Source organism: Alternaria burnsii (assembly GCF_013036055.1).
Source record: "Alternaria burnsii strain CBS107.38 chromosome Unknown 750, whole genome shotgun sequence".
NCBI lineage: Eukaryota > Fungi > Ascomycota > Dothideomycetes > Pleosporales > Pleosporaceae > Alternaria > Alternaria burnsii.
In genome coordinates this window covers 558,853-577,490 of record NW_024066108.1, presented here as the reverse complement: position 1 = coordinate 577,490, position 18,638 = coordinate 558,853, and the positions used below count along the sequence as shown (strand labels likewise).

At 51.9% G+C, this 18,638-nt stretch overlaps 8 protein-coding genes across 8 annotated transcripts; 5 read left to right on the top strand and 3 right to left on the bottom strand.

Annotated features, from left to right (window-relative positions):
• Positions 1-112: 112 nt before the first annotated feature.
• GT037_001578 (uncharacterized protein) lies at positions 113-1,898 on the top strand (the record flags this gene model as incomplete). The annotated part of the gene is made up of 3 exons (XM_038926625.1): positions 113-797; positions 960-1,856; positions 1,894-1,898. The coding sequence occupies 3 exons, from the start codon at positions 113-115 to the stop codon at positions 1,896-1,898; spliced, it is 1,587 nt and encodes a 528-aa protein (XP_038789917.1).
• Positions 1,899-2,584: 686 nt separating this feature from the next.
• Positions 2,585-8,234, bottom strand: GT037_001577 (thyroid hormone receptor interactor 12; the record flags this gene model as incomplete). The annotated part of the gene is made up of 3 exons (XM_038926624.1): positions 2,585-2,781; positions 2,840-2,989; positions 3,041-8,234. The coding sequence occupies 3 exons, from the start codon at positions 8,232-8,234 to the stop codon at positions 2,585-2,587; spliced, it is 5,541 nt and encodes a 1,846-aa protein (XP_038789916.1).
• A 933-nt stretch (positions 8,235-9,167) lies between these two features.
• Positions 9,168-9,462, bottom strand: GT037_001576 (uncharacterized protein; the record flags this gene model as incomplete). The annotated part of the gene is made up of 2 exons (XM_038926623.1): positions 9,168-9,206; positions 9,337-9,462. The coding sequence occupies 2 exons, from the start codon at positions 9,460-9,462 to the stop codon at positions 9,168-9,170; spliced, it is 165 nt and encodes a 54-aa protein (XP_038789915.1).
• A 640-nt stretch (positions 9,463-10,102) lies between these two features.
• On the top strand, positions 10,103-11,026 carry GT037_001575 (nicotinamide mononucleotide adenylyltransferase 1; the record flags this gene model as incomplete). The annotated part of the gene is made up of 2 exons (XM_038926622.1): positions 10,103-10,715; positions 10,764-11,026. 2 exons carry the CDS (start codon positions 10,103-10,105, stop codon positions 11,024-11,026), a joined length of 876 nt encoding a protein of 291 aa, XP_038789914.1.
• A 23-nt stretch (positions 11,027-11,049) lies between these two features.
• On the top strand, positions 11,050-12,073 carry GT037_001574 (uncharacterized protein; the record flags this gene model as incomplete). Its single annotated transcript, XM_038926621.1, has 2 exons — positions 11,050-11,078; positions 11,752-12,073. The coding sequence occupies 2 exons, from the start codon at positions 11,050-11,052 to the stop codon at positions 12,071-12,073; spliced, it is 351 nt and encodes a 116-aa protein (XP_038789913.1).
• Positions 12,074-12,094: 21 nt separating this feature from the next.
• On the top strand, positions 12,095-14,653 carry GT037_001573 (glycoside hydrolase family 5 protein; the record flags this gene model as incomplete). Its single annotated transcript, XM_038926620.1, has 1 exon — positions 12,095-14,653. One exon carries the CDS (start codon positions 12,095-12,097, stop codon positions 14,651-14,653), a length of 2,559 nt encoding a protein of 852 aa, XP_038789912.1.
• Positions 14,654-15,620: 967 nt separating this feature from the next.
• On the top strand, positions 15,621-17,119 carry GT037_001572 (uncharacterized protein; the record flags this gene model as incomplete). The annotated part of the gene is made up of 2 exons (XM_038926619.1): positions 15,621-15,950; positions 16,235-17,119. 2 exons carry the CDS (start codon positions 15,621-15,623, stop codon positions 17,117-17,119), a joined length of 1,215 nt encoding a protein of 404 aa, XP_038789911.1.
• A 280-nt stretch (positions 17,120-17,399) lies between these two features.
• Positions 17,400-17,996, bottom strand: GT037_001571 (uncharacterized protein; the record flags this gene model as incomplete). Its single annotated transcript, XM_038926618.1, has 1 exon — positions 17,400-17,996. One exon carries the CDS (start codon positions 17,994-17,996, stop codon positions 17,400-17,402), a length of 597 nt encoding a protein of 198 aa, XP_038789910.1.
• Between the last annotated feature and the right edge of the window lie 642 nt (positions 17,997-18,638).

Sequence of the window (18,638 nt, the reverse complement as noted above, 5' to 3'; positions counted from 1 at the left end):
AGCCTGATCCCAGTGAGGCAGTGCAGAAACTTGGCTGGGTCAACCTCTAAGTTCGCTTGCTTTGCTGCATTCATGGTTCTAGCTATTCATCTTCCCTAGATCCAACATAGTCATGGCTGTTACACGCAGCCAAACCCGCCGGAGTATCACGACCACTCACACGTTTCACGAACAATTTCCGCTTCCATCAGACGAAAAGAGTATCAGAGTACTCTGCATACAACCGGGTGTCAGAGGTACTACAATTGAAGCTTCGTTGTCGAAGATAGATCTCAATGATCCAAAACGACCGCCATATACTGCTCTCTCGTATACATGGGGTGATGCTGCGATTGTCGACTATGTCCACGTCAACGACGAGAAGATAGGAGTTGGAGCAAACTTGTTTCACGCACTGCAGGATATCCGCTCTCCCGATGAATCGATCGTTATTTGGGTGGATGCCATTTGCATCGATCAAATGGACAACATCGAGAAGTCCCATCAAGTATCACACATGGACTTGGTTTATAAATTGTGCGAACAAGTGTACATCTGGCTTGGTTCTCCAGGCGACTCCGATCTGGTGCGAAGCAACCCTTTCGCACTCGTGGAACATTTCGCAGCCGACAAGCATTTCTACGAACTACCGGGCTATCATAAAAAACAAGGCACTGATACCTGGAAATTGGACACCAACAACGCAGATTTCATTTCCATTTGGAAAGGATTTGGGCTTCTTGCTGAAAGTTCATGGTGGCACAGGGCTTGGACGGTACAGGAGGTCATTCTACCAAACCAAGCTGTCGTCATATATGGTACATGGAGAACCCCCTGGAAGAGTTTTTATTTGTTTCGGCAAAACCTGCGGGATGGCGTTTCTAATCATTCTGACTGTTGTTGTAAGGACGCTCATCTGAAGATCAGCAGAAGACAAATAAGGTCCGTGATCCATGTAAGGAGCTATGTTCATACCTTAGAAGCATCACGTCGCGTAGCACGGGGCTTCAAGACATTTTCCGATGTCAGCTTTGCCTACATCAATCGACAATGCTCCAACCCTCTAGACAAGATATACTGTCTCCTGGGACTATCTGGCTCTTCCAAAATCGAACTATACCCCGATTACACGAAGGAAGTGTCAGAGGTCTATGTGGAGGCATTTTGTAAGCTGCTAGAAGAGGCCGACATGAGTCCCCGGTGCCTACTTGGCCAGGGATTCAATAGCGAAAGGTTCAACCTGCCTTCCTGGGTGCGTGACTTCTCTGCAGTCTTCGATCCAATATCTCAGATCAGGCGCGCCCATGAAGATTATCATCTCTTCAAAGCCTGTGGAGGTCTGTCTGAGAAGCTCGAAGTGAAGGACCGAAAGCGTTTACTGACACATGGACTTCTCATCGATCGAGTAAAAGCCATGGCCATAGAAACATATATCTGGGGGTCGCATAAGCTTGCGGAAGCCCTTCAAAGCGGGCGACGCACTTGCGATGAAAACGGAGTCCCAGTTAGAACTGATGGAGCAGTTGATGCTTTTGCCAGAGTTTTGTGTGGCGGCGTTATCCACCGGGGACCTGGCCGCTCAGAACTGCTTGAGGAGAATGACGTCGATCTTCCCACTGATAGCGAATGGAGCGAGTTTTGGGCAACGGGCAAGGCATATAAATCTTTACCCAGGCGATACAGAACAGCCTGTGTAAATGCATTGGACCGGAGGATATTTTACGTGACATCTTCAGGTCGTATTGGTCTATCATTCCCAAATACCAAGGTCGGAGACGAAGTCTGGGTAATCCACGGTTCCAATGTACCGTTCATACTGCGGAGACAGTCTGAATCACCAGTACAACACCGACTGGTAGGAGAAACATACTTGCAAGGTATTATGGATGGGAGCTGTGCTAAGGGAGATGATAGCGTAGAAGTGATCTTAGTGTGAGCAATGCATGCTTTGGTATCATCGACTTTATCCCGTGGTATTCTGGTGACGCAAAACAGAGAATCTATTGACAGCTTCCACAACGCATAGTATAAATACACTCCGATACCTCATGAATGAGCAGTACCGGAAAAAGGCATCTACGAAATTAACTCACATCTTTCTAGTAGAGTTTGCTACCAGAGTTGGCCTTCTGACAACGCAATCGAAAGCAGAGCTCGGATAGAATCCAGTATGCTCTCAGTACAGCCACGATGTGATTGGCGATGAATGCACACTGAAAACAACGCTCTGACTAGAGAATATCTACATCAGCGACAATCAACTCATTGAAACAGGGTAGTCATAAATCCCTTTACGGTTCTAAAGTCTGAATTCTACAGACTAAACTACCTACCTTCAGAAACGCCCCCATCCCATCCATCCCCTAACTTTACAATGCATACTCGAAACCCACAAACATCGTCGTGGTAAAGGCGTTAAATCTATACATGTCCTAGCAAAGAAGAAAAAAGCGTAAAACTATGTCCCCTGGCGCCCCGTACGGAAAAAGCCCCAGGGTATCCCATATTCTTCCTGCCCTACTCCTACTATGCTCCCACAATTCCATCCTCCTCATTTCCCACGAGTGTAACCGTCACTTCTACCACCACCCACTCATCCAGCAGTCTAAGAGAGGTGGAAAGCCCCCTGGCCCTCCCTTATAGCCACACTAAGCTTCTCGCGCAGAATCTCAACAGTGCTATAATCCGGCATCTTCAGGTAATTGACGCACGTCATGACAGAAGGCAGGTAGTCATCAGATGTGAAGGGTGGTTCGCTGGGCTTGCAGACAACCGTAAACATTGGCGTGAGAGCCTTGAAGCCTATGGAAGTGTTAGTATGATGAGTTTCCGTCATGGAATAAGTAGGGGATGAACTTACCTCCAATCGGGAGCTTGGGGCTACCGGTGATGAATTGCAAAAAGTCTCTACGCTCCTGTGCATCAAACTCGCTCATAGTGGCGAGTAGGTTGCGCACGCTCTTGCTGTCGAGGTTGTAGCCATGATCCGCTTTGATGGAATCCATAAGAGCTGAGATGCGGTTAGTAACAATGATCAACAGTTGGATGCTGGGAAACTTACTCTCTAGCGACCAATCCTCATCTGTCCGGCCGAACAGCATGACTAGCTCATCCGGGGTGAACGCCTTGAGAGCAGAGTATGGGAAGACCTCTGTAAAGCCTGCGCGGAAAGCGTCCGCTTGTCGCTGTACACCGGAGCCAAGCGTAAAGTCAATGACCTTCTCCACATATGTGTCGACATTCTCGATTGTGACTGGTGTATCCGCACCATTCGGGATAAGCTCGATTGAATCATAGCCTGGAAGTGTAAAGTCCAGAGCTAGATCTTCTACCCGGCAGTCTTGGATGACTATGTCTTGCAGGGCTGCGGACTTTGCTGTTGCGCTCATGTTGTCGTTGTCGACCTTCTTCTTCGCATCGGCAAACTGCTTGAGGAGTAGCAGAGACTTGGCTAGATCTTCATCAACGGCCTTAATGGCTCCAAGAGAGGGTGCAACCGCTGCGCTAGTGCCATCGCTAATGCGGAAGAAGGTCGGGTTGAAAGAGACGTCGATAATGCGAGAGTCCAGCATAGAGCGGGCAACGAATTTACCCAAGATTTTGAAAAGCTCAAGACGCTTCTCGCCATTCTCGGTGCTCGCTTCCTCGGCGCTCATAGGAGCCGGGTAGAGACCTCGCTTACCGAAAGCGTATTCGTCACTGTCGTTGGACTCGTTCTCTCGCCAGAGCTTCAATTTCTTCTTCGAGAACTCACGCGACACAGTGGAATAAAACTCCAGTGTTGGTCCTAGACCGGTTCCAACTTCCTCAAAGTACTCCACTTCCAGGACACTGGCAGAATGCCCATAGAGCTGCATCACTTTCATCGCAGATTCTAGGATGCGTGATCTAGAGATGCGGACTTTCTGGCGTTGGAGGCGACCCAAGAATGGGCGCTCGTCCCTATGTCGACTATCACGTGAATCGCTCGTGGGCTGCGAGTTCTGCCATCGTGTCATCGACCGTGAGTAGCCGAACGAGGTGGACTGTAGGAAGAGGTGGCGTGTCTCGAATGGGAACAGAAATGGGTAGAAACGTGCCAGATCCTCGCTCCAGCTGGGGAGACAGTTACTCGCTACCACGAGAGGCTCTTCCAGCTGACGGTTCAGTTTCGCCGTAAGCTTCGTGTTGACAAACTGTGAGAGTGGCTCGGCATTCAGCTTGACTTGTTCCTTGTTCGCAAGCAGAATGTCGTCAAGGTGCGAGTTCAGCCCGTGGAGTATACTTAGCAATCGCAGGATACCAGACGTCACAGGGTGTTGATCAAGTGAGGCTGGCATACCGGAGACATCCGATCGTGACTCTGGAGGTGGTGTCAAGGAGCTGGGCTCGCTTGGTGGAGGGCCCTGGACCCGCTTGAACTTAATAGTATGAATGCCATTCCAAACGGAGCGATGTGATCCATCCTGTGGTTGAGCTTGACTGAAATGCACAGCGCGGTAGATTGTCGTCTCATTTGAAAGTGGCTGGTCGTTCACACTAAACTCGATGTGCCAGTCTTGAGGGGTTGACTGCACAGCGGCAGCATATGAAAGCGCACTTGCCGCACCACCCAATTGTTGGCGCATAGCGGCCGAGCTTTGAAGTAGCGCGGACAAACGGGATGATGGCGTTCGGTTCTCAGCAGGTGGTTTTGCCAACGGCGTGTTTTGCACTGGCGTGGCGATCCTGGTGCCATCCTCTTCCCGAGCAGTGGCTTGTCCTGTTGATGCAACTTCAACACTAACAGCTGATGGATCTGCCATGTCCTCGTCCAGCTCATCGTCCAATTCGTCAACAATAGCATTCAAGGCGCTGTCCTCATCCATGGAATCTCCATCAGAGAGCTGCGCTTCATCAGCGCATTCGACTGGATCTTGGCTGCTTTGCGATTGTGCCTTGGCTGGAGGTGGTGGCGGTGGTGGAGGAAGCTGATTCTGTTGACGCCTACTGGATCGCCGGGACTTCTCTCGGGTAGCTGAGCTCGGTCCTGGTTGGGGTGAATCAGTCGGAGCACCCTTGGATCGTGAAGACTTCTTCGAAGCACGATTTGCTGTGCCAGAAGGTGTGTGCGGTGGTGGAGGCGCACGTCCTTCAGACAGAGCTTGAGCATACATGGCCTCAAATTGATCCCTGGAGGGAAACTGGTCCCGAGACTTGGACGGTCGTGGTCGATCCGCCAGGCTAATGCGAGGTCGAAGGTAGTCGTCCAAGGCTTTGAATGTTGCAATGGCGTGAATGGAAACCATGATGTTCCTGTATGTCTTTGGAATGCCCGACTCGTCATCGGCGACAAGCTTGAGCCTGAGCTGCTTTGCGAGCATTGAAGTCGCGCTTCCTCGACTATCGTACATGTTCTGGTGAACGGTGATCACATCGAAGTGTTCAGACCTACTGAGCAAATCTTGGAGCTTGTGGACCAACACACTAAAAGGCGTAGCTGGAGATGCAGTGCTCGCGGTCTTGATCTTGCTCTGGCTACTACCTCCCATAAAGGCTTCCAAGAAGATAGGCCTGGGGTCAACATTCTTGTTCGTTGTAGGGGTCGAAAACAACTCCAACAACACTTCCACAATTTTTGAGGTCTTGAGTTCGTAGCTTGTAATGCTCTCCAAAGCATCACCTTCGAAATAAGAAGCCAGCCGAGTGAACAGGGTCATGCAATCACTTGCATTACCATCAGCGACGCACTCCTTGATCTTCTCAGCGAGCGATTTTAGGTCATCTAGGACCGCCGAAGCTTTGTCGCGTATAGGCTTATCGGAGTCCTTCTCGTGAGCCTCAATGAACTTCTTGGCACGCAGCGTGATGATGTCTTCGACGTTGGGCATCGGTGGTGGTTCCCGCTCGTCAGAAGATGATGAAGAATCCGAGTCGTCATCCTCGTCCCGGTTGTGGCTGCTCTCGTTTTGCTCGTCATCCGGATCCACATCCTCTCCATCGTCAGATTGCATTTCCACATCCACACCTTCGCTCGAATGCGGTTCGACCTCGTGCTCACCAGAGGAAACAGTGCTAGCGCCTGATTCAGCTGCCGCTTCAACCCCAACTGCTGGTTTCGAGTCTTTAGGCTTGGTTTCCAGTGCCTTGGATGGGCGATTTGCCAGTTGTGAGATCTCGGAGATGACGCCCTCACGATAGAATTGGTATCGATAAATGGGCTCCAGTCGCTTAAGTAGCAGTTCAGCAGCCTGCAATGCAAAAGTCACCAAAGATGGATGATCTTGCTGGGTAAAGATTGATGCCAAGTGCGAAGCGTACGGAACTGGCCGTAGGGCTTCCTCTAGAATATCGGTGTCCAGATTTGACAGCATTTTGAGATGTGCGGTGAGCACCTTCTGCCGAACACTGAGGTTGACGGTGCTCGAGTAAGCATCTGTCAAAGTCGGCAGAAGAATCACAGCGAAGCGCTTAACCTCTGCTTTGCAATCTTCCAGCAGCTCAACGCGCTTCTCGTTCGCAGTCTTCTTGTTCGTAGATGAGAGCGGAAGAAGATCGTCGCCTGGGTAACCCGCATCGAAGAGATCGTCAAGGTAAGTGAGACCATCGGTTGAGACATCAGGGAGCAGTTCACAAATGACATTCAACGTCTCGAATACCTGGTCCTTGGGCCGATGAATCAGAGCTTGCATGATGACCACCGAGTCGATTTTCGCTGCGACGTCTTCAGTGCCGCTAGGAGGCGAAACACCAGTGAGGATCTGATATAGAGTATCGACCACGTTCGTCTTCAAAAGCTCAGCTGATAGACGTGGGCTCGCCTTTGCCGTATAAGCGAGCACCTGAAGGAACATAGTGTGAATGCTGGGTCCAATGAGGTTTGTGCTCCCTGGGAGGAGAAGTCGTAGGATCGCCTTGAGAAGTCCTGGGCTGACCAGCTCCTCCAGCTTGCTCTCTTGCTGTCTGAAGCTCTGAACGATCCTTGATACGCAGATGCAGCCTTGCTCCACGACTTTCTGATCGTTGTTGTTCAGGATGTTTTCGAGGATGGGCATGACATCGCGCACGACTGGGAAGGAATCCTCTGGGATGTTTCGACAGCAGTTGGCGGCTGTTGTGACGGCTGTTCGCTGAGTGCTTGTGGCGAAGAAATCGAGGAACGTCAGGCACGCTGTTAGACCGCCTTCCCGTACAATAACTCCCGGAAATTCGACAGAGATCTTCTCCAACGTGCTCAGACATTGCTCTGCAAGATCGATGAAGTTAATCTCAAGCAACTTTGAGCAGAGAACAGGCACGGCGCCACCGTAAACGACGTTGGCGGTCGCTTGAGGCAGAGCTTCCATCAAATTGGCCAAGCATCGGCAGGCGAGCAACATGAGCTCTGGGTTCTCTTCCATTGTGAACTCGTTCGGCTGCATGAGCCTAACCAGCTCCTTGACATAGGCATCGGGGGAGAAATGGCCAGCCAGGTTGTCTTCGGTAGAGATGAGAAGTACCTCGGACAGCTCTTGCAACGCAATTAGCTGTATGGACATGTCTGGCGACCGTAGTTGGTCCAAGATGCCCCGCAGGCGCTGTGTTGTGCCCGCCATCATGCCAGTAAGCTGCCTGAGCGCAGAGAGGCTGTGTGAATTGCGTCCAAGGAAGCCACTGGTGAAGGGATCATCGTCATCGTCGTCGTCATCGTCATCGTATCGCTCTCCGTGTTCGTCACCGTTCTCGTCGTCGCTGGTATGGTCCTCGCCAGACTGGCGCGTCTCCTCCTCAGCGTTGTTTGCGGGTGCGTCGTCCATGCTTGTATCGTCTTCGGCCTTGTTCGACTTTCGTGAGCTTCGGCGAGATGTGGAAGGAGTATCGGCGTCTTGCGCGGCGCTAGAGGGTTTGCTCTTGCGGCCACTCTTGGATCGTTTCGAGGGTTGTGGCGTCGACTTCTCGTCGATAGGATCTGATGGTGGGCTGTCTTTAGTCAGCGCATACTCTGGCGTTGGAGCGGCTGGCACAGACCCAGATGAAGACATGACTGCTTTGCCTTTAGCTTTCTTAGCCTTGGTTGCAGGTGGAGCGGGCGGGTCTTGAGCGTCGACTTTGGTTCGCTTGTTGCGAGCACCACGTTTCGGTTGTGGTTCTGCGTTGTCCAGTTGGTCTGGGCTGGGGTCTCGCGCTGAAGTCTTCCTCTTGCGTGAAGAAGCTGGTGCGGGCGGCGGGAGGGCTGCGGATGGGGGAGGTGCGGGCGGTGAATTGTCGTTGGTGTTGGCGGGTTGGCGCCTTTGCGAGCGAGTGACTCTGGACGACATGAGATTGTGAATACAGGCTTGTGAAATCGAGATGCGCGCAGACTGTGGCCCCGGTGGGTGCAGCACTTCTGTTTCGGCAAAGCAACGTGAGACTTGGTTGAGAACCACAGCAGTTGATGGTGTTGAACCGTGGGGTGGAAGAAAACTGCAGCGGCCAAGGGTCGAGTAGGAAGGTATTTACCTTTCACGAGGTCCTCTGGATGCCATCAAGGACGCGCCATTAGGCGTGCTCAAGCGAGTGCGGTAGGTGCAAACACAGGGAAGGCGTTGGTGGCGGTCAGGGCGGTGGGTGGAATCAAACAGAGCAAACGAGTGTATTGCTCTGGTAGTGTGATGGGTAATAGAAAGAGATGGTAATGCTGTAGTGACGCTGGCGAATGCTAGACGTCGATACCCACCTGCATGCCAGAGGGAGCTAATTACGTGACCTGACTAGCGCCTTTGCTGTTATCGATAGAGGGTCGCAGTCACCGTATCAAGTATGACCTGCGCCTGCCTGTGCAGTACTCACCATTAGTACTCACCTCGCGCATTTGTTGTTGCATTGTCGCAGTTCCAGCGGTGGATAGATGATGAATAATGGAGCTCCTGAACACTCTTGCATTGCCTTTCATCAGTCTATCTGGCAATTGCGGTCTTCCATTTTGATCTCTGGTTATCCAGCCCGACTGGGTTGAGACGAAAGCATTGGGGCTGAATCATCTTCCAAGGCTTGAGGGTGTGTGTCGAGGAAGCAGTGCGCACGTCACTGCTGGATACGTTGTTATCAACACCTCCCGGCGAGTCGTGTATGGCCGCACGCATTGGGGCTGAGAAGTGTCGTCACGACTTCTAGGCTACGAAGTCTTCCCAAATTGTTCAATTCATCACGCCAACATTCAACATGCTTCATAGGTACACCGTAAACTTGATTCACTTTCGGGTCCTGTTAGCCTACAGCGACTCTGTCCTCCGACTTCCCTTCAGGGTTCCCTAGTGAGTAATCAGCCCATTTCCAGTCATCTCTAGCGCCTACAGTTGCAAGTCAGGGTCGGCGTAACCCAGTTCCAAGACGAGCAATCGCGTCCGCTTTAGGGCCAAGCATTCTGATTGTTCAGCATACGGATCCTAGGCCCAAGAAGACTAATTCGAAGACACAACCGGGTACCTGTGGGGTCGGGGAAATGCCGACACGCCCACGTGAGCTCTCCCACTTCTCCTCGAGCAGTTTGCAGACTTGGCTTGCCATTTGGCGAATGTTCGGATGCAAAAGGCGTTTCATATGCGGGCGCCACACAAAGTTTGCGGCTCAGGTTGGCTGGAGCGCCGGAGTTATGGGACGGCGAGAAGTGCGGTTGCAGGCAAAAAGAGGAACCCTGGGCAGCCCCGCCGCCCGCGTTCCAGCGTCTCGACGGCCGCCTAGAAGCAAACGTAAAATGGTACAAGATGCCCCCTCCTCCACGGCCGGATTGCGCTGTGCACCTATTTCCCTCTATCCGATCCAGGCATATCCCACCTTTGCAGTCTCATCTAGCCCGTCTTGTTGCGCCCACTGCCTGAAAACATAGTTCCATCGGGTGTCGCCTCGCTGCCCCCGCGTCATAACAAGGCTCCTATCGACTCACTTCTTACTACTGCCTAGTCTCTCAGTAGTCTCCCGGTGACCCCGTTTATCGCGGTATTCGTAAGCCTTTCACTCATAAATGCTCCCCTCCCGCCGGCAACTGACCTTGCCTTTTAGAAATATAACGCACATCCTACCTGTCACCGCGACCCCACCCCGCCGTTACCTCCGCAGTTCACCACTACATAGCCGGCCACTCACCCCTCCGAGGTCACCCCTCGCTATCCGCCCGCGCATCGCAACAAGTAAAATCGCTGTCGCCGCCATGTCCTCGACAGATAACCGCGACATCCTGCTCGACGCCGGAATACCCAACGTTGAAGCCATGTCGCTCGACAACTACACATTCCCCAAGGAGCGATTGAAGAAGATCCTCTCAAATCCCAAGAAGCAACCCCTTGTACTCGTATCATGCGGTTCCTTTTCACCACCAACCAACCTACACCTGCGCATGTTTGAAGAGGCAGCCGACTACTGCGAATTCGAAACCGAATACGAGGTTGTAGGCGGATTCTTCAGCCCCGTCGGCGACGCATACAAGAAAGCTGGGCTAGCTTCCGCACAACACCGAATCAATATGACGAGGATCGCTGTACAGGACAGCTCGAAGTGGATTGGAGTTGACCCATGGGAGCCGCTACACAAGGAGTATCTCCCGACCGTCAAGGTGCTTGACCACTTCGACCATGAACTAAACGAGGTTATGGGAGGCATCGCGACCGAGGACGGCCAGAAGAAGACCATCCATGTGGCGCTGCTCGCAGGCGCCGACCTCATCCAGACCATGAGCACACCCGGCCTGTGGGCTCGCGAGGATTTGAGCAGGATTCTGGGACACTATGGCGCCTTCATTCTCGAGCGCAGTGGTACCGATATTGGTGTGTTGAATCTAAAGCATAGTGCTCTACAACCACTAACATGTACAGACGACGCGCTCGTACAACTCCAGCAGTGGAGGGAGAACATCCGCGTGATTCCGCAACTCATCCAGAACGACGTTTCCTCCACCAAGATCCGTCTCTTCCGTAAGAGGGGTAAGAGCATCCGCTACTACATCCCGGATAAGGTCGTCGACTACATCTACGAACACGGTCTCTACAGCGACGACGAGAAAAAGGCAGCAGACAAGGGCAAAGAGACAGTATCTGCCGACGCTCCTGGATCTTCGCAGAGCGTTTCCGCTTCTTGAATGATTTCAACTACGGATCTGCGATGATCCCTTCGCGCACTGAGAATCGCATGTACCACCACTTCCGACAGGGCTGCCGCGCCGCGTGGTGCCGTCAACGCTAGTCCATAATTACGCTTGGGTGGCAATCTGAATTGGCATTGTACAGACGGTACTCTCATTACACCGTCACGATCACCTAAATGCCGGCTTATTAGAGAGGCACGGGTGGGCCTCCACAGGCTTGATTGGCTGAAAAGGGTAAAGAGCTGCATAAACCCTTATGACCAACGGCGCATTGTTTTTGTACATTTCTAGCTATGATACCACACACATATTCAACAATGCATGATGATAATTTTTCAACCCTGATTTGCAATGTCCACGGAGCGTAGAGGTGCACGCAGCGACTTGCTAACTATGACAGGAACAGTGATGTCATTCAGAAGCGAGGCCGCGGCTGCGTGGGCAGATCTTCCCTGCCGTTGCTAATCTTCGGGGCAGGGTCTTCAAGGCTTTGTCCAGATATGATATTCCCGGATGACGTTATGGCCTTTTTCATGAGATGCCATCCAGTGTGCAACATGCTCTAGTGTCCGAAGGAAAGTCTCCTGCAGTTTGTTTGTGTTTCTGGCATAGCCACAGAAGCATACGCAGCCTTTCTACTACCAAGTACTCCAAGTATTAGCTGAGAGCATCGTCACCGTGATACCCGCCATGTCAAACATCAATAACATTTACACAAGGCCGATTCCTCGTCTTATGTCCAAGTTTGTTGCGCTTTCCAAGATAGCTATCCAAGCGGCTTGTGGCGCCCAGTGCTCGGCCACGTCAGGCACGCTATCAACACCACGTCTCCACAGCAACGACACCAACACCCCAGCAAGCCCAACCTCGTGCATGTGCCCAGCCGCTGATTATACATATTCGCTACCGATATTCACATGCGCCCGAGAGCTGGCGAAGACGATTGAGCGTGTTATTCTTCCTTTCGTGCTTTTTCAGGCGTTCTATCAAGTGCATGCTAGCCCCTCGTTTCTACACCGCGCTTTCGTTACACTGCTATAACCACCACCACCATTCTTTCCAATGAGCGACCGCGAGCGTGACCCGTCGCGCAGACGACCACAAGGCGACCAACGACGACGACGCAGAGAATCTCACGGCGACGTGGACCCTGAACGACGAAGACGGAGAGAATCCCGAGGTGAACATACAGTTTACGACCAGGAGGGAAGGCGGAGAAAAGGACACAGGGCGACAGACTCCTCAGGCGACCTACTTCCAAAACCACGAAGACCTTCGAGGCACCAAAGCGACACAGAGCAGGAATCCCCGGCCCCACGTCAGGCACGAGGTTCGCGGCGTAATTCTAGGTCAAAGGGCAGTGGAAGTGGGAGTCGAGGCTCAGCCCCTCTCAGTCTTGATGCGATAGCGAAGCTCGACAAGAGCAATGCGAAGAAGGCTGGAGGTTGGGGAGGCTACGACTATGACGACGAATACCTAAAGGAAGTCAGAAGGAAAGAAAAGAACTTGGAGAAGGAGAGATTGAAGGAGGAGCGAGAAGAGAAGAGGCGAGAACAAAAAGAGCAGGAGGCTAGACGACGCGCTGCAGAGAGCGATGCCGCCCTGCTCGAAGAAAAGGCTAGGAAACGGCGGGAAGAAAGGCGGAAGGCTGCTGCGCTGAAGCAAAGTCAGACCGATGATGAGCTCGAGAGAACGAGAGGCACATATACAGAGGACGAGCGAGAGGAAAGAAGACGCAGGCAAGAGCCCAAATACACACCGTCGGAAGCTGAGGAGCGAAGAGAACGGAGGCGGAAAGAGAAGCAATACCGCACAGAGCAGAAGAAGCGTCGCGTTATTAGCGGTCCTTTGGCTGAAGAAGGCCGCATCGACGATGACGACTCCGAGTACCGATACATGATGGAGAAGCGTGGAGGCGCGGGCAGCGGTCCGCCAACAGTATACACAGAGGAGGAGCTGGCACGGAGGAAGAAGAACAAAAAGCGTATAATATTCGCAATAGTCGCCGTTGTGGTACTCCTCGCTATCATCATACCTGTAGCTGTTCTGCATTCGAGCAAAGGAAGCAAGAACGACGAGACAGGCGAAGGGAGCTCATCCGCGGCCACCTCGCCGGGGCCAAACAAAGACAACCTAGCTGGGAAGGACCGAAACAGCGTACCAGAAGCAGATCGAGGCGGCATCCTGGATCCATGGGCATGGTACGATACCCAGGACTTCAACGTTACCTACACCAACGAACTCGTCGGCGGTTTACCCATCATCGGTCTGAACTCCACTTGGGACGATGACGTCCAAGCAAACCCTTCTGTACCGAAGCTCTCAGACTCGTTCGAATATGGCAAGACGCCCATACGTGGCGTAAACGTCGGTGGCTGGCTCAACCTCGAACCCTTCATCACTCCTTCCTACTTCTCTCAGTATGGATCCAAAGACAATGTAGTGGACGAATGGACGTTTCTCAGCAAACTTGGACCTGCGAAGGCCAAAGACACGTTAGAAAAGCACTACTCCACCTTCATCACCAAGCAGACCTTTGCTGAGATCAGGGAGGCTGGCATGGACCATGTTCGCTTCCCCTTCGGCTATTGGATGGTGAGGACCTACGACGACGATGTCTACGTACCTCAGGTATCATGGCGCTACCTTTTGCGTGGTATCGAGTACTGTCGCCAAAACGGACTACGCGTGAATCTTGATCTTCACGGCGCACCAGGTAGTCAGAATGGCTGGAACCACTCCGGCCGTCAAGGCCAGATCAACTGGCTGAATGGCACAGACGGTGACAAGAATGCCCAACGCACACTAGACGTCCATCACCAGCTCTCTGTCTTCTTCGCGCAAGACCGCTACAAGAATGTAGTAACCATGTACGGTCTCGTCAACGAGCCACGCAACGTGGAACTCGACACCGACAAAGTCGTCGCCTGGACGCAAAAGGCCATTGACCAAATTCGCGCCGACGGCATAAAGGGCATCATTATCTTTGGCGATGGCTTCATGGGCCTCGACAATTGGCAGGGTAAGCTCCAAGGCAACGACGACCTCCTCCTCGACGTGCACCAATATGTCATCTTCAACACGGACCAAATCAAGCTTAAGCACCGGGACAAGCTGAACTTTGCCTGCGAAGCATGGACTCAGCAGTCCAAGCGCTCCATGGACAAGAAGACCGGTTTCGGTCCCACCATGTGCGGAGAATGGTCCCAAGCAGACACAGACTGCACGCAGTACATCAACAATGTCAATACCGGTACACGCTGGGAAGGCACTCTGCAAGCCTCGGACAAGTCGGGTGCAGTACTCGCCCCGCAATGTCCGCTCGAATCCTCCCAGTGCTCCTGCGACCAAGCCAACGCCGACCCTAGCAATTACTCTGACGAATACAAAAAGTGGCTGTACCAGTTTGCTATCGGCCAGATGGATGCTTTTGAAGCTGGTTGGGGCTGGTTCTACTGGACGTGGGAGACAGAGAAGAGTACACAGTGGAGTTATAGGCGGGGGCGCGAGGCGGGCATCTTGCCGGATAAAGCGTATGAGAGGGATTGGAAGTGCCCTGGAGGTGGCGTGGAGAGCTTGGACGAATTCGAGGGGTTGGCGGAGAATTATAGGAGGATGTAGTGGAGGTGGAGACGAATGGGGTGTCGTATATGATCGTTATGTTGTGTTGTCCGGGCTTCGGCCCGTGTTCCTTTTTCGCATACGGTAATGAGGGGTGTTTGGGAATGAGGGAGGTTATGAAGCATGATTGTCGGTGACGTTACGAAGTTGAATATAGCATGTGCTCATGCTTTTCATGGCGTTGGTTATACAGGATCCATCTATCCAGCACACATCTTTTCGCGCACATCTTTATTATCGGTTGGATTTTTGCCCCTAGAACAATTGTGACAGCTTCGTGGCAACTAAAATCTGGGTAACTTGAATTAAGATGAGTTGGTCTCCTTTGCGGAAGATGATCGCTTAGGATTTAAACGTCGTCAGCTTCTTTTACATATCTCATATCCCGAGGTAGCCGCTGAATCAGCGAGCCTGAATGTCTTGATGAACACGAACAAAGGTCCCCACATCTCATCTTACCGACTAAGATCTGAGCTTTGCACAAGGCCGCCCACACCTGCGCCACCAATCCTGAATGCCTAATTCTCTATTTTTATGTTTTCACAGTTCCTAGTACGCACCGTTCAACTTTCTTTCTAATGTGACGATCTCGACGTTTATCATTGAGGGCTGCTTCGAAGTGTTAGGATTACATACACGGACATCGCCACGTCATGCTCGCACGACACGTTGTTATTACGATTGGCAGGAGACATCGCACAACGCAAGTCGCTATTTTAAGGCGGACCGAGTGGAGTCATTGGGGACGTACCACCCTGGGGGAGATCATGAACAGTGAGCAAAGCGGTGTCGAGAAGGAGGCGGCTGTGTGGGTATCTTGAGACAAGGCGAGACAGGTTTATATCGTAGGTGTGCTGCGTCTTCTTCATACCTTGCGATCGTCATTTCTATCGTTCGTTCCTATACAATCTAGCGATACCGTAATTCACACTTTCCAACATCGGATCGTTGCCTGGAACATTTTACCATGTCGTTACCCATCAAAACTCATCATGTTACCCCCCGAAACTCCATCTTCGAGAACGATGCCCAAAAGCGCGGTTTCATCGTCGTCATCATCCTCTCTGTCCTCGCTACTGTCGGCATGTTCTGTCTCATCATCAGTCTGGTCATATGCAAGAACAAACGCGATCGAAAGAACAAAGCGGCAATCGTGAATGCCGAGATGCGTATGCCTGGGTCTAAAAGCAGGTACCGAAAGCTGGAAGACGAGGAAGAAGCAGAAGGTGGAATTTGGAGCGTGGAGATGGATGATAGACGGCCAACTGCGTACAAAGACGGACAGCAGTACGGACAGGTATGTGGAGTATGAGATGGAGGGGAAATCATGAAACGATGGGACTAACTCCAGTGTCAGGTTGATGTCGATGTGCCACATCCAGAGACTGCGTACAAGTGATCTCGCCCTATCCGGCTCGACATGAGACCACCGCAATCAACGCGGTACTTAGCTTGCTAGCAAGCAGGTGTAGAAACTCTTCACGGTCTCGGATCATACACTAGCCATCACTCACCACCTGGGCTAAACAATATCTCACCACCACCTCAACTCCGGACCCCGCGACTGAATCTCGCTTTTAGATCTCGTACTGGCTAGGTGCTACTACCAGAAAGGTCCATCTTCATATCATCAGACTCTATCAAGTCATGTTTCCGTATCAAAAAGAGAAAGAGAGCACGCGACTCTTGAGGGAAGCATTCGAGGAGAGGATGCGTACCGAATGCCCCTTCACCGCGGAGCAACTACAACAATTCGACGACTTGAAAGCGCTGCTAGCAAGAGTACCCAAACTGAGCAAAGCCGATAAGGTGAAGGCGGAGGAAGCGGCCAAGGGGGAAATATGCACGACGAAGCTCGACAAGCAAAGAGAGATGTCGGAAGAAAGGCGACTCCGTTCTTTACAGAAGCGCCACGAAACACCCAAGGACACTCCAAATCCAACTTCTTTTCCTGTAGAGACTAAGGCTTCGCTCACACCAAACTCGCTCTTCCCACTACCACCATCATCACCCTTATGGCCTCGACCTCCACTCCATGACCCAGTATCATCTGCAACACCAGAAGTCACCTCCATCACACTCCCCCACCATATTTGGGTCATCATCCAAACGTCTTTCGGATCCGGCGGGACTAAGAAAACCTTTGCCCTGTGTACCACATTCCTCGCCACTAAGGCAGTCATGACCCACCTCGGTGCTGAACTTCGTAATCGTATTGTTTTCTACATCCCAGAAGGCGCAAAGGCCGCGCAAAAGACACGTTTCAATCTCCAGACGTACATTCATACAGACCATGACTTCGGCTTTCAGGCATGCCTTGGAGAGGGGAAGAAGGCTGCTATTGATGTTAAGGCTAGTTGGGAGGAAGGGGTACTGTGGCAGGGGAAGGTGAGCAATGGGAGAATTTTTGGGGAGGGATTCGGGGAGGTTACTGTTGAAAAGGTCAGGGCGTTGATGAATGGGTGAACGTGGTGATAGTCTAGCAGGTATTTGTGGAGAGCTGTCATAGAAAATATGTAAACAATAGGGATACCTAGGATAATAAGCTAGGTAATCACAAAGTCAGGATGTCTCCGATTTTATACAAAAAAGAAGGCTATAGTATACCAGGAACATTGGCATGGAAGCTAATGCTAACTCTCATCTCTTCGTATAATGTAAGGTGTTTTGACATTGTATTCTAGTCGACACTCCAAGCGTCCAGATTTTACATCCACATCTCGTGAGACATACATCAACAAGGCTTCTACTGCCCATCCCTCTCGACAAGCATCTCCTCAATATGCTTGTTCAACCAATACCTTCCCAATACCTCCCTACTCATATCCTTCGCCCCCTTAATTTCTCCCGCACACTCTCCCGTCTTACACAAGCAGTTGAACGGCTGAGCCATACTCCACTCCGTACTCGGGTAGAAGAATGTGAGCTCATCGCCCTCCTTCAGCCCCTCTCCATCCTCCGAAACCCTTACTTCCCAGCGCTGCATGTCGAACACTAGACTGGGCTTGCAGCTGTGGTTTATGTAGACGAGGTCGCAGTTGAGCTCTATGTGGAGGTCGCGCGAAGCTTGGACAGAGGAGTACGCTACGGTGGCTGGTGTGGGGTTTGTGATGCGGGCAAAGACTGCGCCTGGGGGAAGGTTGACAAGAGAAACTGAGCGTGAGGTAAAAGCACCTGGGTTATGTTCTACGCGAAGGAGACGGGAAAGGTCGGGTTTAACCCAAGCGGGGATTTGCGAGGTAACTGTCGACGAAGGTGTTATGACAGGTTTGGTAGACGATTTTCCGTTCGTGTGGGGTGTTGTAGCGGGAGGAGGGGTCGAGGTTACGGCTGCTGGAGACATGGTAGATGATGAGGACTCGAAGTTTGTAACAATGGATCTATGTGTATGAGATAAGAGTTTTGAGTTAATTTACTTTGTCAGTCATGTCAAGCGAGGGTATATGGCCGCTTTTTAGTACTGCTTCCCTAGAAGCCGGACGATGGGCGCAACTACACGCTTCCAGGCATACTAGGGTCCACATGAAGACGCCATCTCATCCTTTGTGTGGGGATCACATGGCTTGTTCCAGTGTCATTCCATGTAGTTCCATATTGCCGACGGGGCTTGGTGTCTCTATTCCAGCCTGCGTTGGCGGACGGAGATCCGAGGTACCTAGGTACATGTGTACCCAATTGCACGTGAGGCAAGCTTTGCCGGGTGTTCGATGTATAATAGCATTACGCGCGGTAAGTCCAGTTTAAGGCGGCACAGTGAGGATCAAGTGGGCTGGGGTCTGGTATATCTGTCGTCTGTCGTGCATGGTGGGGAGCTGCTAGTGACGTGGGTTGTTGAATAGCTTCCAAGTTCTCCGGCTTTACAAATAGCCTCGGCAGTGCGAAAGCACACTAAGCCTAAAACATCACACATAGGTAGGGGCTTCTCTAGCAGTCGAGAACTCTAGAGATGTTCTAAGCTATGCATGCGGCCCCTAACTTTGGCAGA